The sequence below is a fragment of the Rhamphochromis sp. 'chilingali' genome (genome assembly GCF_963969265.1).
Source record: "Rhamphochromis sp. 'chilingali' genome assembly, chromosome: 2".
Classification (NCBI taxonomy): domain Eukaryota; kingdom Metazoa; phylum Chordata; class Actinopteri; order Cichliformes; family Cichlidae; genus Rhamphochromis; species Rhamphochromis sp. 'chilingali'.
In genome coordinates this window covers 42568558-42582142 of record NC_137930.1, presented here as the reverse complement: position 1 = coordinate 42582142, position 13585 = coordinate 42568558, and the positions used below count along the sequence as shown (strand labels likewise).

At 38.1% G+C, this 13585-nt stretch overlaps 1 protein-coding gene across 4 annotated transcripts in view; it reads left to right on the top strand.

The window, feature by feature from the left end:
* Positions 1-317: 317 nt before the first annotated feature.
* mapk8ip1a (mitogen-activated protein kinase 8 interacting protein 1a) overlaps positions 318-13585 on the top strand; it is a 29009-nt gene continuing 15741 nt past the window's right edge. The window contains exons 1-3 of one of the 4 annotated variants that reach the window (XM_080875222.1): positions 10403-11000; positions 11102-11174; positions 11609-11791. Coding sequence is in view for 2 of the 4 variants with exons in the window: in XM_080875219.1 (XP_080731345.1) it covers positions 10850-11174 (325 nt within the window). In the remaining 2 variants the exon portion in view is untranslated. Of the gene's footprint in view, positions 443-10402; positions 11175-11608; positions 11792-13585 lie in introns of those variants that run through there. The other 3 variants (XM_080875220.1, XM_080875221.1, XM_080875219.1) reach the window with 3 other exon arrangements.

Sequence of the window (13585 nt, the reverse complement as noted above, 5' to 3'; positions counted from 1 at the left end):
CCAACACCACCCACTTCTCTTTCTCCTTCTGTCTCCTCTCGTCTCCATTTCCACATCATCAGGAAGATAACTGTGGTGATGATGATGATGATGATTATGGTAGTCTGACGCTGTGGATGCCGAATGATAACGCAAGAAAGGACTGAAAGAGATGTGCCCTGAGGCTGAGCTCAGCGCTGATCGATGCTGAGAAGACAAAAGGAAAATAACGGAAAGAGAGGGAGGTAGAGGTGGTTGGAGGGTGGGGTGGGGGGGGTGGGGGGTCTGTCTGAGCAGCAGTGCGAACATTGGCTTAATAAAAGAGAAGAGGAGGGGGAGGGAGGGAGAAAGGAAGCTGTCATTTGTCAAGGGGGGATCCGTCTATGCTGTCATGGACAAATATCGACCAAAGAGACCAACTACCTTGGCCCTGTTCCCACAGCTGCCACAAGCCGGCACCCAGGTAGGAGGCCTGTTTTTAAAAGGAGCTGTGGGGTGCTGTGGAAAGTGTGTGTCATGGTTGGATTGTGTATTTGGAATGAGACATCTGAGCATCCAGCTGAATAACCGTATTTCTGTGCATTTCCGGGGAGGATCCAGTCCTGAGGATGAGACAGCAGTGGCTTGTTGTGTATCTGTGTATATTTTGTGTTTATGCGTGTGCTGGCACATAGTCAAATGCTGTAGATTCCTGTTTATTGATTGTTATTGTTTTTTTCACAAATTCTCCACACATGCTTTTATTTAGAGAGGCGGTCCTGATAAATCAGTCTGTATCATGGCAGCTGAACGGCTAGGGGTTGGGTTAGCTGGGGGATTTGCTCAAGGACACTTGGAAAAGCAGTTTTTTTGTTGTTGTTTTTTACCATCCTATTAAATATATACTTAATATAGGTATACTGCACTGCCTTGCCAACCTCGAATACCTTAACTAACTTCTGGACATTTGATTAAAATTACACCAGAATAATCTAGTCTATAGGATGGTAGCTAACACCCCTTCAGTGTTATCCCTTCTTTCTGTCATTGCATCTTCCTTAGCTTTGTTGAGTTACTTATGAGTCAACACATTCATATAGGTTATTTAAATTATACATATTTAATGTCATGTACAATCAAGTAAATTTACAGGGGCTGCTTTCTCACTCTCCTTCTGTTTTTCTGAGCAAACTCTTTACAGTAGTGACCTGAGATTTTACACAATTCCTTTTGAAAAACATACCTTTACCTTCTCAGGTAAATCTGAAATGGTCTGGTGGAAAGTATTTAATAAATTGGTATAAAGTAATTCTTATGTGCTTATGTTGCCTTTAAATTGCATGCTTTCAGAAGTTATTAAACTATAGATAAGTATATTTTGCTTGTAAACACTAACTTTCAGACAGCTTGTCTATTTGTAAGGTTTCAAATTGTAAAATAAAACAGTTAAAAGCTAAATCAAGCTAAAACCACCTAACATTTAACTAGTATGGTTTTTGTGTGTTCAACTAATACATTTTTACATTTTACATTATTTTTTACATCTCCTGTGGGCTCACCACCCACAGAATGTGCCATAAGTGTCCAGTGCCAGTGAGTATGTCAGCAGTCAAAAATGGAGGCCCTGGCAGTCCAATTCCTGACTACTAAAACTAGCTCTTGGTACATGAAACATCAGCTCTTTGGTGGAAAAGAAGCCCCAGCTAGTGCCTGACGTTGAGGAGATGGACTAGATAAAATAGGATTTACCTCAATGCATGGCATAAGCTCTGGAACCAGTCTTGCTGAGAGGAACTGAACTCTGTTGCAATCTGGAGTTACGCTCAGTGAATGGTGGTATGAAGGGGTAGGACAGGCAAGACAAGTTCTAGAAATTCTGTATATAAAAACTGTAAAAAGAATTAGTGAAAAGGGCAGCCCTGGTGGAGTCCAACAGCCATCTGAAAGAAGTTCAACATGCTGCCAGCATTAGGACCAAACCTCTCGTTATGATTATACAGGGACTGAATTGCCTCGTCCAGTGCTCCATGACCAGGATGAAAACTGCATTGTTCATCCTGAATCTAAGGTTCAACTAAAAAAAAGGACCCTCCTCTATAGTACCCTTGCCTAGAGTGCTGTGACAAAGTGTTTGCCCCCCTTCCCGATTTCCAATTTTTGTGTGTGTTTGTCACACTCAAATGTTTTGGAGCATTAAACAAATTTAAATATTAGACAAAGATAACACAAGCAAACAAAAAATGCAGTTTCTAAATGAAGGTCTTCGCTATTAAGGGGAAAAAAAATCCAAACCTATATGTGTGAAAAATGTTTTGGAAGGTGTGTGTCCCATTACATCTGCCATACAAATAACATAGCATTTCAGAAAAGGAACATGATACCAACAGTAAAATATGGTGGTAGTGTGATGGTCTGGGGCTGTTTTGCTGCCTCATGACCTGGAAGACCTGCTGAGGTAAATGGAACCAGGAATTCTGCTGTCTGCCAAAACATCCTGAAGAAGAATGTCCGGCCATCTGTTCTTGGCCTCAAGCTGAAGCGCACTTGGGTCCTGCAGCAGGACAATGATCCAAAACACACCAGAAAGTCAAACTCTGAATGGCTTAAGACAAACAAAATGAAGACTTTGGAGTTGCCTAGCCAAAGTTCTGACCTGAATCCGATTGAGATGCTGTGGGATGACCTTAAATAGGCAAGTTCATACTCGAAAACAGGTGTGGCTGAATTACAAAAGACTGATTGCTAGTTTTTGCAAATGCTTGATTGCAGTTGTTGCCACTAAGGGTTGTCCAACCAGTTATTACGTTTAGGGGGCAATCCCTTTTTCACACAAAGCCATGTAGGTTTGGATTTTTTTTACCCCTTAATCACAAACACCTTCATTTTAAAAATACATTTTGTGTTTACTTGTGTCATTTTTGTCTAATATTTAAAATTTCTTTCATGATCTGAAACATTTAAATGTGACAAACATACAAAAAAAATGGGAAATCAGGAAAAGGGGCAAACATTGTTTTCACACCACTATAAAATTTCCCAGTGAACCACAAAGAACCACCATCCCAGTCTGCCAGTCCAGAGGCACTTCCCCAGACCTCCACACAATGTTGCAGAGATGTGTCAGCCAGGACAGCCCTACAATATCCAGGAACTCCAAGAACGCTCTGTGAATCTCATCTACTCTAGGGGCCCTGCAGCTGAGCAGTTGTCTAAGTAAATGAGTGACCTAACAGCTAGTGGTAGAACAGTCATTCCTCTCACCCCCAGAGTTTGCCTCTATCACAGAAGATGTGACTGAGGGATTTAAGAGATCTGGGAAGCTGTTCCTTCCACTGCCTGACTATAGTCTCAGTTGAGGTCAGCAGAGTCCCACTACGGCTGTGTGCAGTGTGAGTGGAGCACTGCTTCCTCCTCCAGTCACCTGATGGTTTGCCAGAATTGCTTTGAGGCTGACCAAAACTATTTTTCCATGGTCTCACTGAACTCCTCCCACAACCAGTTTTTGCATCAGCCACTGACAGAGCCACACTTTGCTTGGCCTGCAAAATGTAGAAATATTTGATGGTGCAGTTTCTACATGTTATGATTTTCCAGACCTTTGCTTCAAGAAATTTTCTCTAACTGGATCCCGTTATATTTTTTCTATATCTCTGCTGTAGATCGATGCTATTGATCAAAAACAAAACATAAACATTTGAGCTGCCAAATACACATTCTCCTTTCCATTACTGCATGTTTGCACATAGCTGTAGAAAGGAACGTCCATACATGTTTGCATACATGATTCTATGTTTGTTCATCTGCAGTATTCTGCAGGTTATCAAATCATGACAGAGGAGGGGATGTCTGGGTGGACGCCCTTAGTCAGAAGTGTCTCTCTGCTCTTTGCAGATGATGTGGTTCTGTTTGCGTCATCAGGAGGTGACATGATGACAAAGACAGAAAATGTTATGGATTAACATTGTTAATGTTAGGGTCATTTGTGTCACTTTGTGTCACTTAGTGGTTATTGAGTGTCTGTGGTTGTCTTTTAATATCCATGGTCATTTTTTTCTATTTTGGGAGTTATTTTCAGTGTCTGTCATTATCTTACATGATTGTGGTTGTTTTGTATCTCTTTTTGTTTGGTACCTCACTGACAGGGTAGTGTATTTCAATGCTATACATGAAAATAACATTATATAATGTATATTGTAGTCTGGTACAATGCCCTTAAAGTATATTCTTCACTAGACTTTGTATTTGTTATTGATAAAGGGTTTCCAGTGTAGGTTTGTAAGCTCCTCAGTCTGAAACAGCAAAATCTTTGAAACAGCAAAATCTTGAGTCTCTAAAGCCGTTTTGTGCTGTTTTGTTATTAATGTGCTGAGAACATTCTCTGAGTATATTCTGCACAACAAATGCACAAGAATAAAAAACACCTCTTGTCCCAACTATATTAAATATGAATGATATAGATTCTCTATGGACAGAATATATTACATGTGCAAATGTCAGGGTTCTGGGTCTTTGTCCCAGCCTTTTCAGTTTATTTAGAATTTAATTCTTTCTTTATATTGTAATGATTTAAGTTTCATACAATTTACACTTGAGGTTAGTCCTTTTCATCTCTCTGAGTTTATTGTACTTTCTGGTTGTCTATTAGGCACCCTTTGTGCCTTTGCCCTCGTCCTCTGTGTTTCTTAGTCATGTCGCTGTGTTTTGTCGCCTGAGTCTGTCTTGTTCACATGTCTGTTTCTTCCCTGTGTTTTCGTTTGTTTCTCAATGTGTTTCCTGTCTTATTTTTGACAGTTTCTCGTCCTGTGTTCAGTGTGTTTGGTTTTGCCTCCCCTGTCATGTCATGTCTAATTTATTTCTGCTGTGTTCTCATGCGTTTCCACTTCCCTTGTCACCTTTCAGTATATATATTGTCTCCGTCTTATTCAGCCCTTTGTCAGAAAATCTGTTAATCCTCTTTCTCATCTTCATGTTTCCAAGTCATCGAGGTCTCACTTTTTTCCCCTCTTATGTTGAACCCCCCTACTTTTTTGTTCAGTTTGAAAATTTAGTAGTTGTATCTTGTACTGCCAGGATTTTGTACCTGGGTTTAAATTGAGTCACGGTCATTTTCATAGACATATAGAGGTGCTCATTGTTGATCCTTGAACATTATTTAGTTTTGATTTTGTTCATTGGGCCTCACAGTTGTGTGTGGACCCAAACAATGTCAAGATCAGACCTAAGAAATCTGTCCCAGGGACCATTTGAGGCCAGGAAGTGGAAGAATCTGTTCTTTCAGGGCCACGTCTGCTTGGAGATAAACCAAATGCATCTGGAAAGGCCCAGCACTTACTCATGCATTTTTGCTTTCCACTTTTTTTTTTTTTAAAGAGTTTTTAAACAATTTTTTCCTTATTTTATTCTCACTTTCTCCATCTTACCTGTCTTTTTCTCAGCTTTCTCTGGTGGAGTCATCTGTATCTCTCCCTTTTTTCTACATGTATCACTATCTTTCTTTTACTTTTCTACCATATTTTCATGGATTGGCGTCCTTGCGGTGGTGCCGTAATGTTTGGTGATAAGAAAAATTCCAAATAATTCTGACTATAGATTTTGTTTGGGCAAACAAAGGTACTAATAATTGACATCAAAGAGAGACAAAATGGCAAAGATGAAGAAAGTCGAAGAAGATCTGGAAGAGATTAAGCATTCACTTAATTCGTTAACGTCGGAAATTGAAAAAGTAAATAAGCAACAAGGAATATTAATGTCGATGATGGAGCAAATCAAAGAACTAAAAGATCTGGTCAAGGAGAAAGATAAGACAATCCATTTTTTGGAAAGGAAGGTGGACGACCTAGAACAGCAGGCTCGACTCGAGGAAATGGTCATTACAGGTCTGGAAACTAAACACAGAACATATGCGAGAGTTACCGAATCTGGGACTGGTGCAAAACGAGGAGAGGACGTGCCCCCGATGGAGGAGCTACAATCGTTGGAACGGCAGGTTGTGGAATTCTTTTCGAGTAAAAATCTTCCCCTGCATAGTAACAATATATCTGCATGCTATACTCTTCCTAGAAGGCACAAAAATGCTCCTCCAGCAATTGTAGTGAGATTTGTTAATCGAAAACACAAAGTAGAATTGCTGAGACGGTCCAGCCTTTTGAAAGGAAGTGGAGTATATCTGAATGAACATCTTACAAAAAGAAATGCAGATATTGCAAGACAAGCTCGTATTTTACGGAAGGAGAAAAAGATTCAAGCAACCTGGACCAGGAATTGCAAAGTGATGATTAAACTGAATGGAACACCAGAAGAAGCCAAGGTTGTAACGATTAAGGAACTTGAGGAATTGGACAATTATACGTGATAATATGATTAAGATAGACAAATGGTTGCGACCAATTATGGCTATAACTAGTTTATTTTTGGCAAGGTCAAATGCTACCTCGGGAGGAAAAGGACAAAAGGAAATTGTAAAATTGGATATGGAAGATAACAAGATCAACGGACTTTAAAATATGTTGATAAATGAATGTGAGATTGTTTAGGATCTTTTCTTTCCTTTTTCAGTTTTTTTTTTCTCCTTCTTTTCTCTTTTTTGTTTCCTTCTCTTTCTTATGAGGTAATAGATAGCGCTAGAATAATTTATGCATTATGTTTGACGACACAGATTATAAATCATATGATTTTGAAGTAGGTATTGACCCTGAAAGGAATGTGCTTAATACAATTAATGTCACATGTGATTATTTTACAGAGGAGCAATTCAGGGATAAGGTTGATATAGCCAATACATTTTCTTTAATTCATATTAACTGCAGAAGTCTTTATAGAAGTTTTGCTTCGATTGAAGATTTTCTGTATAGTCTGAGAGGCAAGTTTCAAATAATTGCTCTGTCTGAAACATGGTTAGATGAGAATAAGGGTTGTAATTTTTGTATTGAAGGATACGATTTGTACTTTGTGAATAGAATTAAGACAAAGGCAGGAGGGGTGGCACTTTTCGTTAATTGTGATTTGAAATGTAAAAAAGTTGAATGTATGTCTGTTGTTATGGATGATTTAATGGAGTCTGTGACAGTAGAATTGGATATAGAAAAGAGAAGTAATATAATTGTAACGTGTATATATAGGAAACCGGGATCACAGATTGAGTTATTTACAGAAGCAGTAGAAAATTTATTGAGTAAGGTTAAGGGAAATAAGACTGTATGTTTGTGTGGTGATTATAATATTGATCTTTGTAAAGTGACAAATGATAAGGCTTCGTCAGATTTTTTTGAATTATTATATGGTAAAGGATTTTATCCTTTAATTATAAAGCCGAGTAGAATAACGGATAAATCAGAAACACTAATTGATCATATTTTTATTAATAGTTTGGAGAATAATATCATTGATATCATTTAAGCATAAGAAAAAGAATATAAATATGAAACCTTGGATAACTAAGGGTCTTGCAAATGCGTGTAAAAAGAAAAATAATTTATATAGGGAGTATATAATATATAGAACTAAAAATGCGGAAATGAAATATAAACTATATAAAAATAAGTTGGTATTAATATTGAGGAAAGCTAAGAAAGATTACTATAATAAAGTTTTTCAGGAAAACAAAAATAATATTAAGGGCATTTGGAATATTTTTAAAGAGGTATTGGGTAATAAGAACACACCCATAGTTCGGCCTAATTATTTTATTAATAATAATCAAGTTGTTAAAGATAAGACCGAAGTAGCAAACGAATTCAATTCTTTTTTTGTAAATGTTGGACCTACCTTAGCAAATCTAATCAGGAAAAATGATGATCCAGGAGATGAGGAAGCCTGGATAGGTGATAATAGAATGGTTAATTCCATATTCTTAGCCGATACTACCATAAAAGAAATAGTAGCAATCGTAAAAAATTGTAAAAATAAAAAATCTACTGATTGTGAAGGTTTAGACATGGTCATAATTAAAAAGACAATAGATTGTATAAGTACTCCTCTTTGTTATATTTTTAATCTTTCGCTACAGTCAGGAGTATTCCCTGACAGAATGAAAGTGGCAAAAGTAATACCATTATATAAATCAGGAGATAAGCATAGTTTTAACAATTATAGGCCAGTGTCTCTTTTATCACAGTTTTCAAAACTGCTAGAAAAACTCTTTGCACAAAGACTTGATAGTTTTATTGAAAAATATCAACTAATACATGAAAACCAATTTGGATTTCGTAAAAATAGGTCAACGGCATTAGCGTTGTTGACTTTTATTGAAGATATTTCATCTGCAACACATAATAATAAATACACAGTGGGAGTATTTGTTGATTTAAAAAAAGCTTTTGATACGATACAACATTCTATTTTGATTTCTAAATTGTATAACCATGGAGTGAGAGGAGTAGCATTGAATTGGTTAATGAGTTATTTAGAGAATAGGTTGCAATATGTTTATTATTTTGGCAATACTTCTGAAAGACTGAAGATTGTATGTGGTGTTCCTCAAGGTTCTATTTTGGGACCTAAACTCTTTAATTTATATATTAATGATATTTGTGACGTATCTAAAAGGTTAAATTCGATTTTATTTGCAGATGACACAAATTTTTATTGCTCTGGAGAGAATTTGAAAGACTTGGTTGAAATTATGACTTCTGAGATGTTAAGAATAAAAAAATGGTTTGATGTAAATAAATTATCTTTGAATCTGACAAAAACGAAATATATGATATTTGGCAATCGTGTAAAGGAGGATAAAGTCATTATGTTTATAGAGGAAGAATTGATTGAAAGAGTTACTGAATTTCGTTTTTTGGGTGTAATAGTGGATGAGAATTTGACATGGAAATCTCATATTGAACATATTAGAAAGAAAATGGTCAAAAGTATTTATATTTTGGGTAGTATAAGAGATTTATTAAATTATAAAACAATGCGTATTTTATATTTTTCTTTGTTTTTTTCATATATCAACTATTGTGTTGAAGTTTGGGGGAATACATATGAGAATACCATAAAACCTTTAAACCTATTACAGAAGAAAGTTATACGAATAATTCATAATGTTAAATATAGAGAACATACAAACAAATTATTTATAGAATCAAAATTATTAAAATTAGGAGATTTAGTGAAATTACGGACATTATTAATTATGTTTAAGGCTAAAAATAATATTTTGCCTTTTAAGTTACAAAGAGTATTTTTGATGTGTTCAAGGGGAGAAGAGAATAGAAGGAAATTTTATTTTAAACATCAGTTAGCCAGGACTACACAAAGATTAATGAGCACAACGGTTAGGGGTATAAGACTGTGGAATTCACTTCATTATAATTTAAAGAATTGTATAAATCTACAATGTTTTAAAAAGTGTTATATGTTTAAAACGATAACTCAGTATGAAGAATGCGAATGAATGTGATGTTGGTTTGGGATTCGACCGGAGAGAAATGTCAATATTAGTTTGTTCCTGATTTTTGGTGCCCATCGGTGATATAAGTTCGATGGTAGATAGGGGGCAGGGTTTAATAAGAATATTTTCTTCTTCCTGCTCCTTTTCACACATGGTTGTTGTGTTTTGTTGATAGAAGATGTGGTTGTTTTGTTTGATTTGTAGTACCAAGTGTGAAATAAATAAAAATGAAATGAAATGAAATGAAATGTGTAACTTGCCTATCATCTGTCTGCATTGATTGGCTTAGTGGTGTCTTGAGGGCTTGCTTAACTCACATCCAGTTGGTCTGTGCATTCCCTTATCCACTAAACCCCTACCATAAAGACTACAAAAGCACCACCAGTTAAAATAGATGCGCCTCGTCAGGTTTTAAATCATAACCTTCACTTTTTGGCTCTAGATCCAAGTCCATATGTGACATTTGCCCAGACCCAGACCACAGTCTGCCTGTTGGTGACCTCTGATCCAGGGACTCCACTGTGTTATTTGCAGTGCGTACTGCCTGGAATGCACAGACTTGATTAGCTCAGTGATGTCTTGTGGGATTGCTTAACTCACGTCCACTTAGACCATTCATTGACGACCAGTTAAAATTGAAGCTTCACGTCAGCTTTTAAATAATAACCTTCTGTTTTGGCTGTGGCTCCAGCTCCATATGGGTCTGAATACAGGTCCACCTGTTGGTGACCTCTGGTGTATATTATAAAAAATAAAGACAAGTTAGGAGTGTGGATCAGAGGTTACCCTGATTACCCTCTCAAGGTAACCTGGCATTGCTCTGTCCTCTGGACCAGATCCGAAGCACCTTTGAGTGTGAGGTCATTTAGAGGGCTGGTCAGTGAGGGATTGGCATACCTTTTCGTGATGATGCCACACACTTCCTCATCAGTCCTCCTACCTCTTCCTGGCATTGCTGTCATTAGAGACTTTGGGCCTAGTTATGTACCTAATGTGATAGAAATAAGATTTCACACTTTTTGTGTTAGTAATCCAGTCATTTGTTGTTGTTGGTGTTAGATTTGTATTGTTGATTGTCATTTATACTTAGAAATATTTACTTATATATGCTTAGAGTTTTGTAATTAGTTGTAGATTGGTAGAGGTTTTGATCCTTGATAGTCTGCAAACTTTGTGTGTATTAGACAGCACTTTGGGAGCATGAGAGGTCATACCGTGTCTTATTGTTTTATGGTAGGATTAACGTAGTTGCGTCTGTTCTAGTCTAAGTGCTCTTTGTTTAGATGAACTGTAGGACTTCCTCACCGTGTTATCTAGGATGAACCATCTAGGGTGAGGGGGAGGCTACCCTCTTCCTGACCAAGGATGTTTGACCCTTTGATCAGCAGTCCACACACACACACACACACACACACACACACACACACACACACACACACACACACACACACACACACAGGCAAGGTACTCTTTGTGTGTATGTAGACGTCATATGTTAATGAACTTATGCATATTCATGTAACCTCAATAAAAGAACAGTGGTACGGGAGAACGGACGAGAGCAACTGGGGTCAAGCGAAGGAACGGTGCCTGTCCGGTTCTCTCCCGTGCACGAGAAACATGAAGAAGCTTGCCTACTTGTGTCTTGCTTTGCAGTGTAATTATATTGCCTTCAACGTTCCAGCGGATGGGTTCAAGCTACAAACCTATCAGTTGGTCTTATTCTTATTGCTGCTCTGTTTCATACTTTCTTTTCAGGACTCCATCAACAACAATTCTTTAGGCAAGGCCAGCTGGAAAGACTCCCACTCTTCCTCCCCACATATCACAGGTACGAAAACTCAACACAGGTTCAAAATACAAACTTATAGTAGTTCTTAAGATCCCTCAGATTATTACAGTATAATGCAAAATAGTGTATTTGATGATTTAGAACAGAGCAGGATAAATCACACAGTGCTCTCATATACAAATCTTAAACCGTAACTAATATAGAGTTCGTGGGGCAGATAGCTTTTTACAACTAGTGGGTGACTGCAATATTTTACTTTCATTTGGCTATTTCTAGGTTTAGGGCAGGGCATAGGTCAGCAAACTTTATTTTATTTCTTTTTTTTCTAATTCGCTATCTAATTCGAACCCAGGAAGCAGACTGTGGGTGGTTTCGTGCTTAGTTTGTCTTTTTACAGTTAAGAGAATTCCAGAGATTGAGCAGCTGGCCGTTAGCATGTGATTAATCAACCACTGATGTCTGTGAAAATCTAGTTGGAGGAGGCCTGTGAAAGGCTGAGGGGCTGCTTCGAGACCACAGACTGGGATGTACTCTGCAGTCCACATGGGGAAGACACTGATGGTCTGACGCAGCGCATCACAGATTACATCAGTTTCTGTGTGGAGAGCACAGTACCCTCCAAGAAAATATGGGGGGTTTCCAACAATAAACCATAGGTGACCCCTGAGCTACAAGCCTTGCTAAATGAGAAGAAGATGCCTTTTAGCTCAGGGGACAAAGACAATCTCGAGCGAATCCAAAAGGAACTAAAATGCAAATTAGGCAGGACAAGAACAGCTACAGGAGGAAACTGGAACAGCAACTGGAGCAAAACAACAATAGGGAGATCTGGACAGGGCTGAAGAAAGTTTTAGGTCATAGAAATAATGGGGGTACTACACAGGACAATGGCAGTAAGGAGTGAACAGATTATTATTTCAACAGGTTATCAAAGAAGCTTTGAAAGAAAAGTGACTGGCATTCTCAAAAGAGTGACCTTTATCCTTTAGATGGAGATGTAAAGTTGAGTCTTGTCCTGTCGAGGTAGCGCTTCAACATTGTCATCCCTTATATAGCAGGTTTATCAGAGACAGATGCCAATGCTGACATTTTGGACAGAGGAGACAGATGGTTTGAAAGAGGAGTGAAAGAAGCCATCTATGTCCAGTGTGAACAGCCATCTTTGAACAGAGGAGGTGGTTTATGAAACCAACTATCAGCCACCTACAATGCAGCTTTGAGATCCCTTCCCAGGCACCTGATCGCCGACTAACATTTTGAGTTAGGTGATCTCAATGGGTGTGGTAAGGTCTCACAATGGTTTCACCTGAAACCTCTGCATATAATGACTAACACCCTTTTTCTCACCTTGGCTCATGCAAAGAGGCTCATGATCAACAGTAGGTCAGCGACCCTGCTAAGGGACAGATCCCACTAGGGTTTTAATACCTGGGCTGAAGAAGCTTCTAGGATGAGAGATGAACCATCTTCAAGAAAATTAAAGAAGTCCAGTTGCTTTTCTTTCCAAGCTCCTTAGATTACCATGACCTGGATGAGTGAGAACCTACAAAGACATATTCATCAGGTTTGATTCAGACCATAGCCCTCCCCCACATCACCCTAGGCTGCCAGACACTATCCCCAGATTTGATAAACTGTAAATTTAAAGCTTGCATGTAATCATGTGTTTAAATCAAATATTGGGTCTGTACATGTGACACTGTTTTTCATATGGTGAAACATGTTGCAAACTAAGGCAGACTAACTGTGTTATTTAAAGACTGCAAGAAAATACATTGCAGGTTAGTGCAGGATAAACCGGTTAGTCTGTCATGGATTTGAAGTAAACAACAGTGTGTGACTGGTGCACAGTGGCTGTGGTGCTCGTGGTCTGCTAGATCAAGATTAGCAGAGATGAATATGACTCTTAGCTAATGATGCTTAGATCTAGAAAAAAGACAGCATCAACAGTGTACTGTCAGTGCAGAGGATAGAAATCAGCCAGGACAACTCGTGGAACACCTGCTTAGATCTTGTTGAATTCAGTTGTGCAAATCTACAAAGAGCAGGGAACCTCAGAGTGCCAGTCGCCCAAATCAACTGATCACAGCCTGCACACAAAGTTCTATTGGAGCTCTCAATAGCAGTTATTGTGACTTCACCTGTGATTCCCCCCCCCCCCCTTCCCCCCCCCCCCCCCCCCACTGAGTCACTACAACTGATTTTAGGGCTCCCCCACCTGCTAGATCACACTTTAACCCCTGACTGTACACATTTTCCTGTTTAGAGGCAAAGTCAAGCTAAGTACAATTAGAATTAAAAATTGGACTAAATTATATATTCTTATATACTAATTTTATTTTATTATTACAATATGTACAAAGCTTTGCACTAAATATAGAAGTCTAAAAGCTTTAAAAAATAGTAAAAGTAGAAAACTGATAGTTAAGGTAACATTTTGTGTAAGGTCA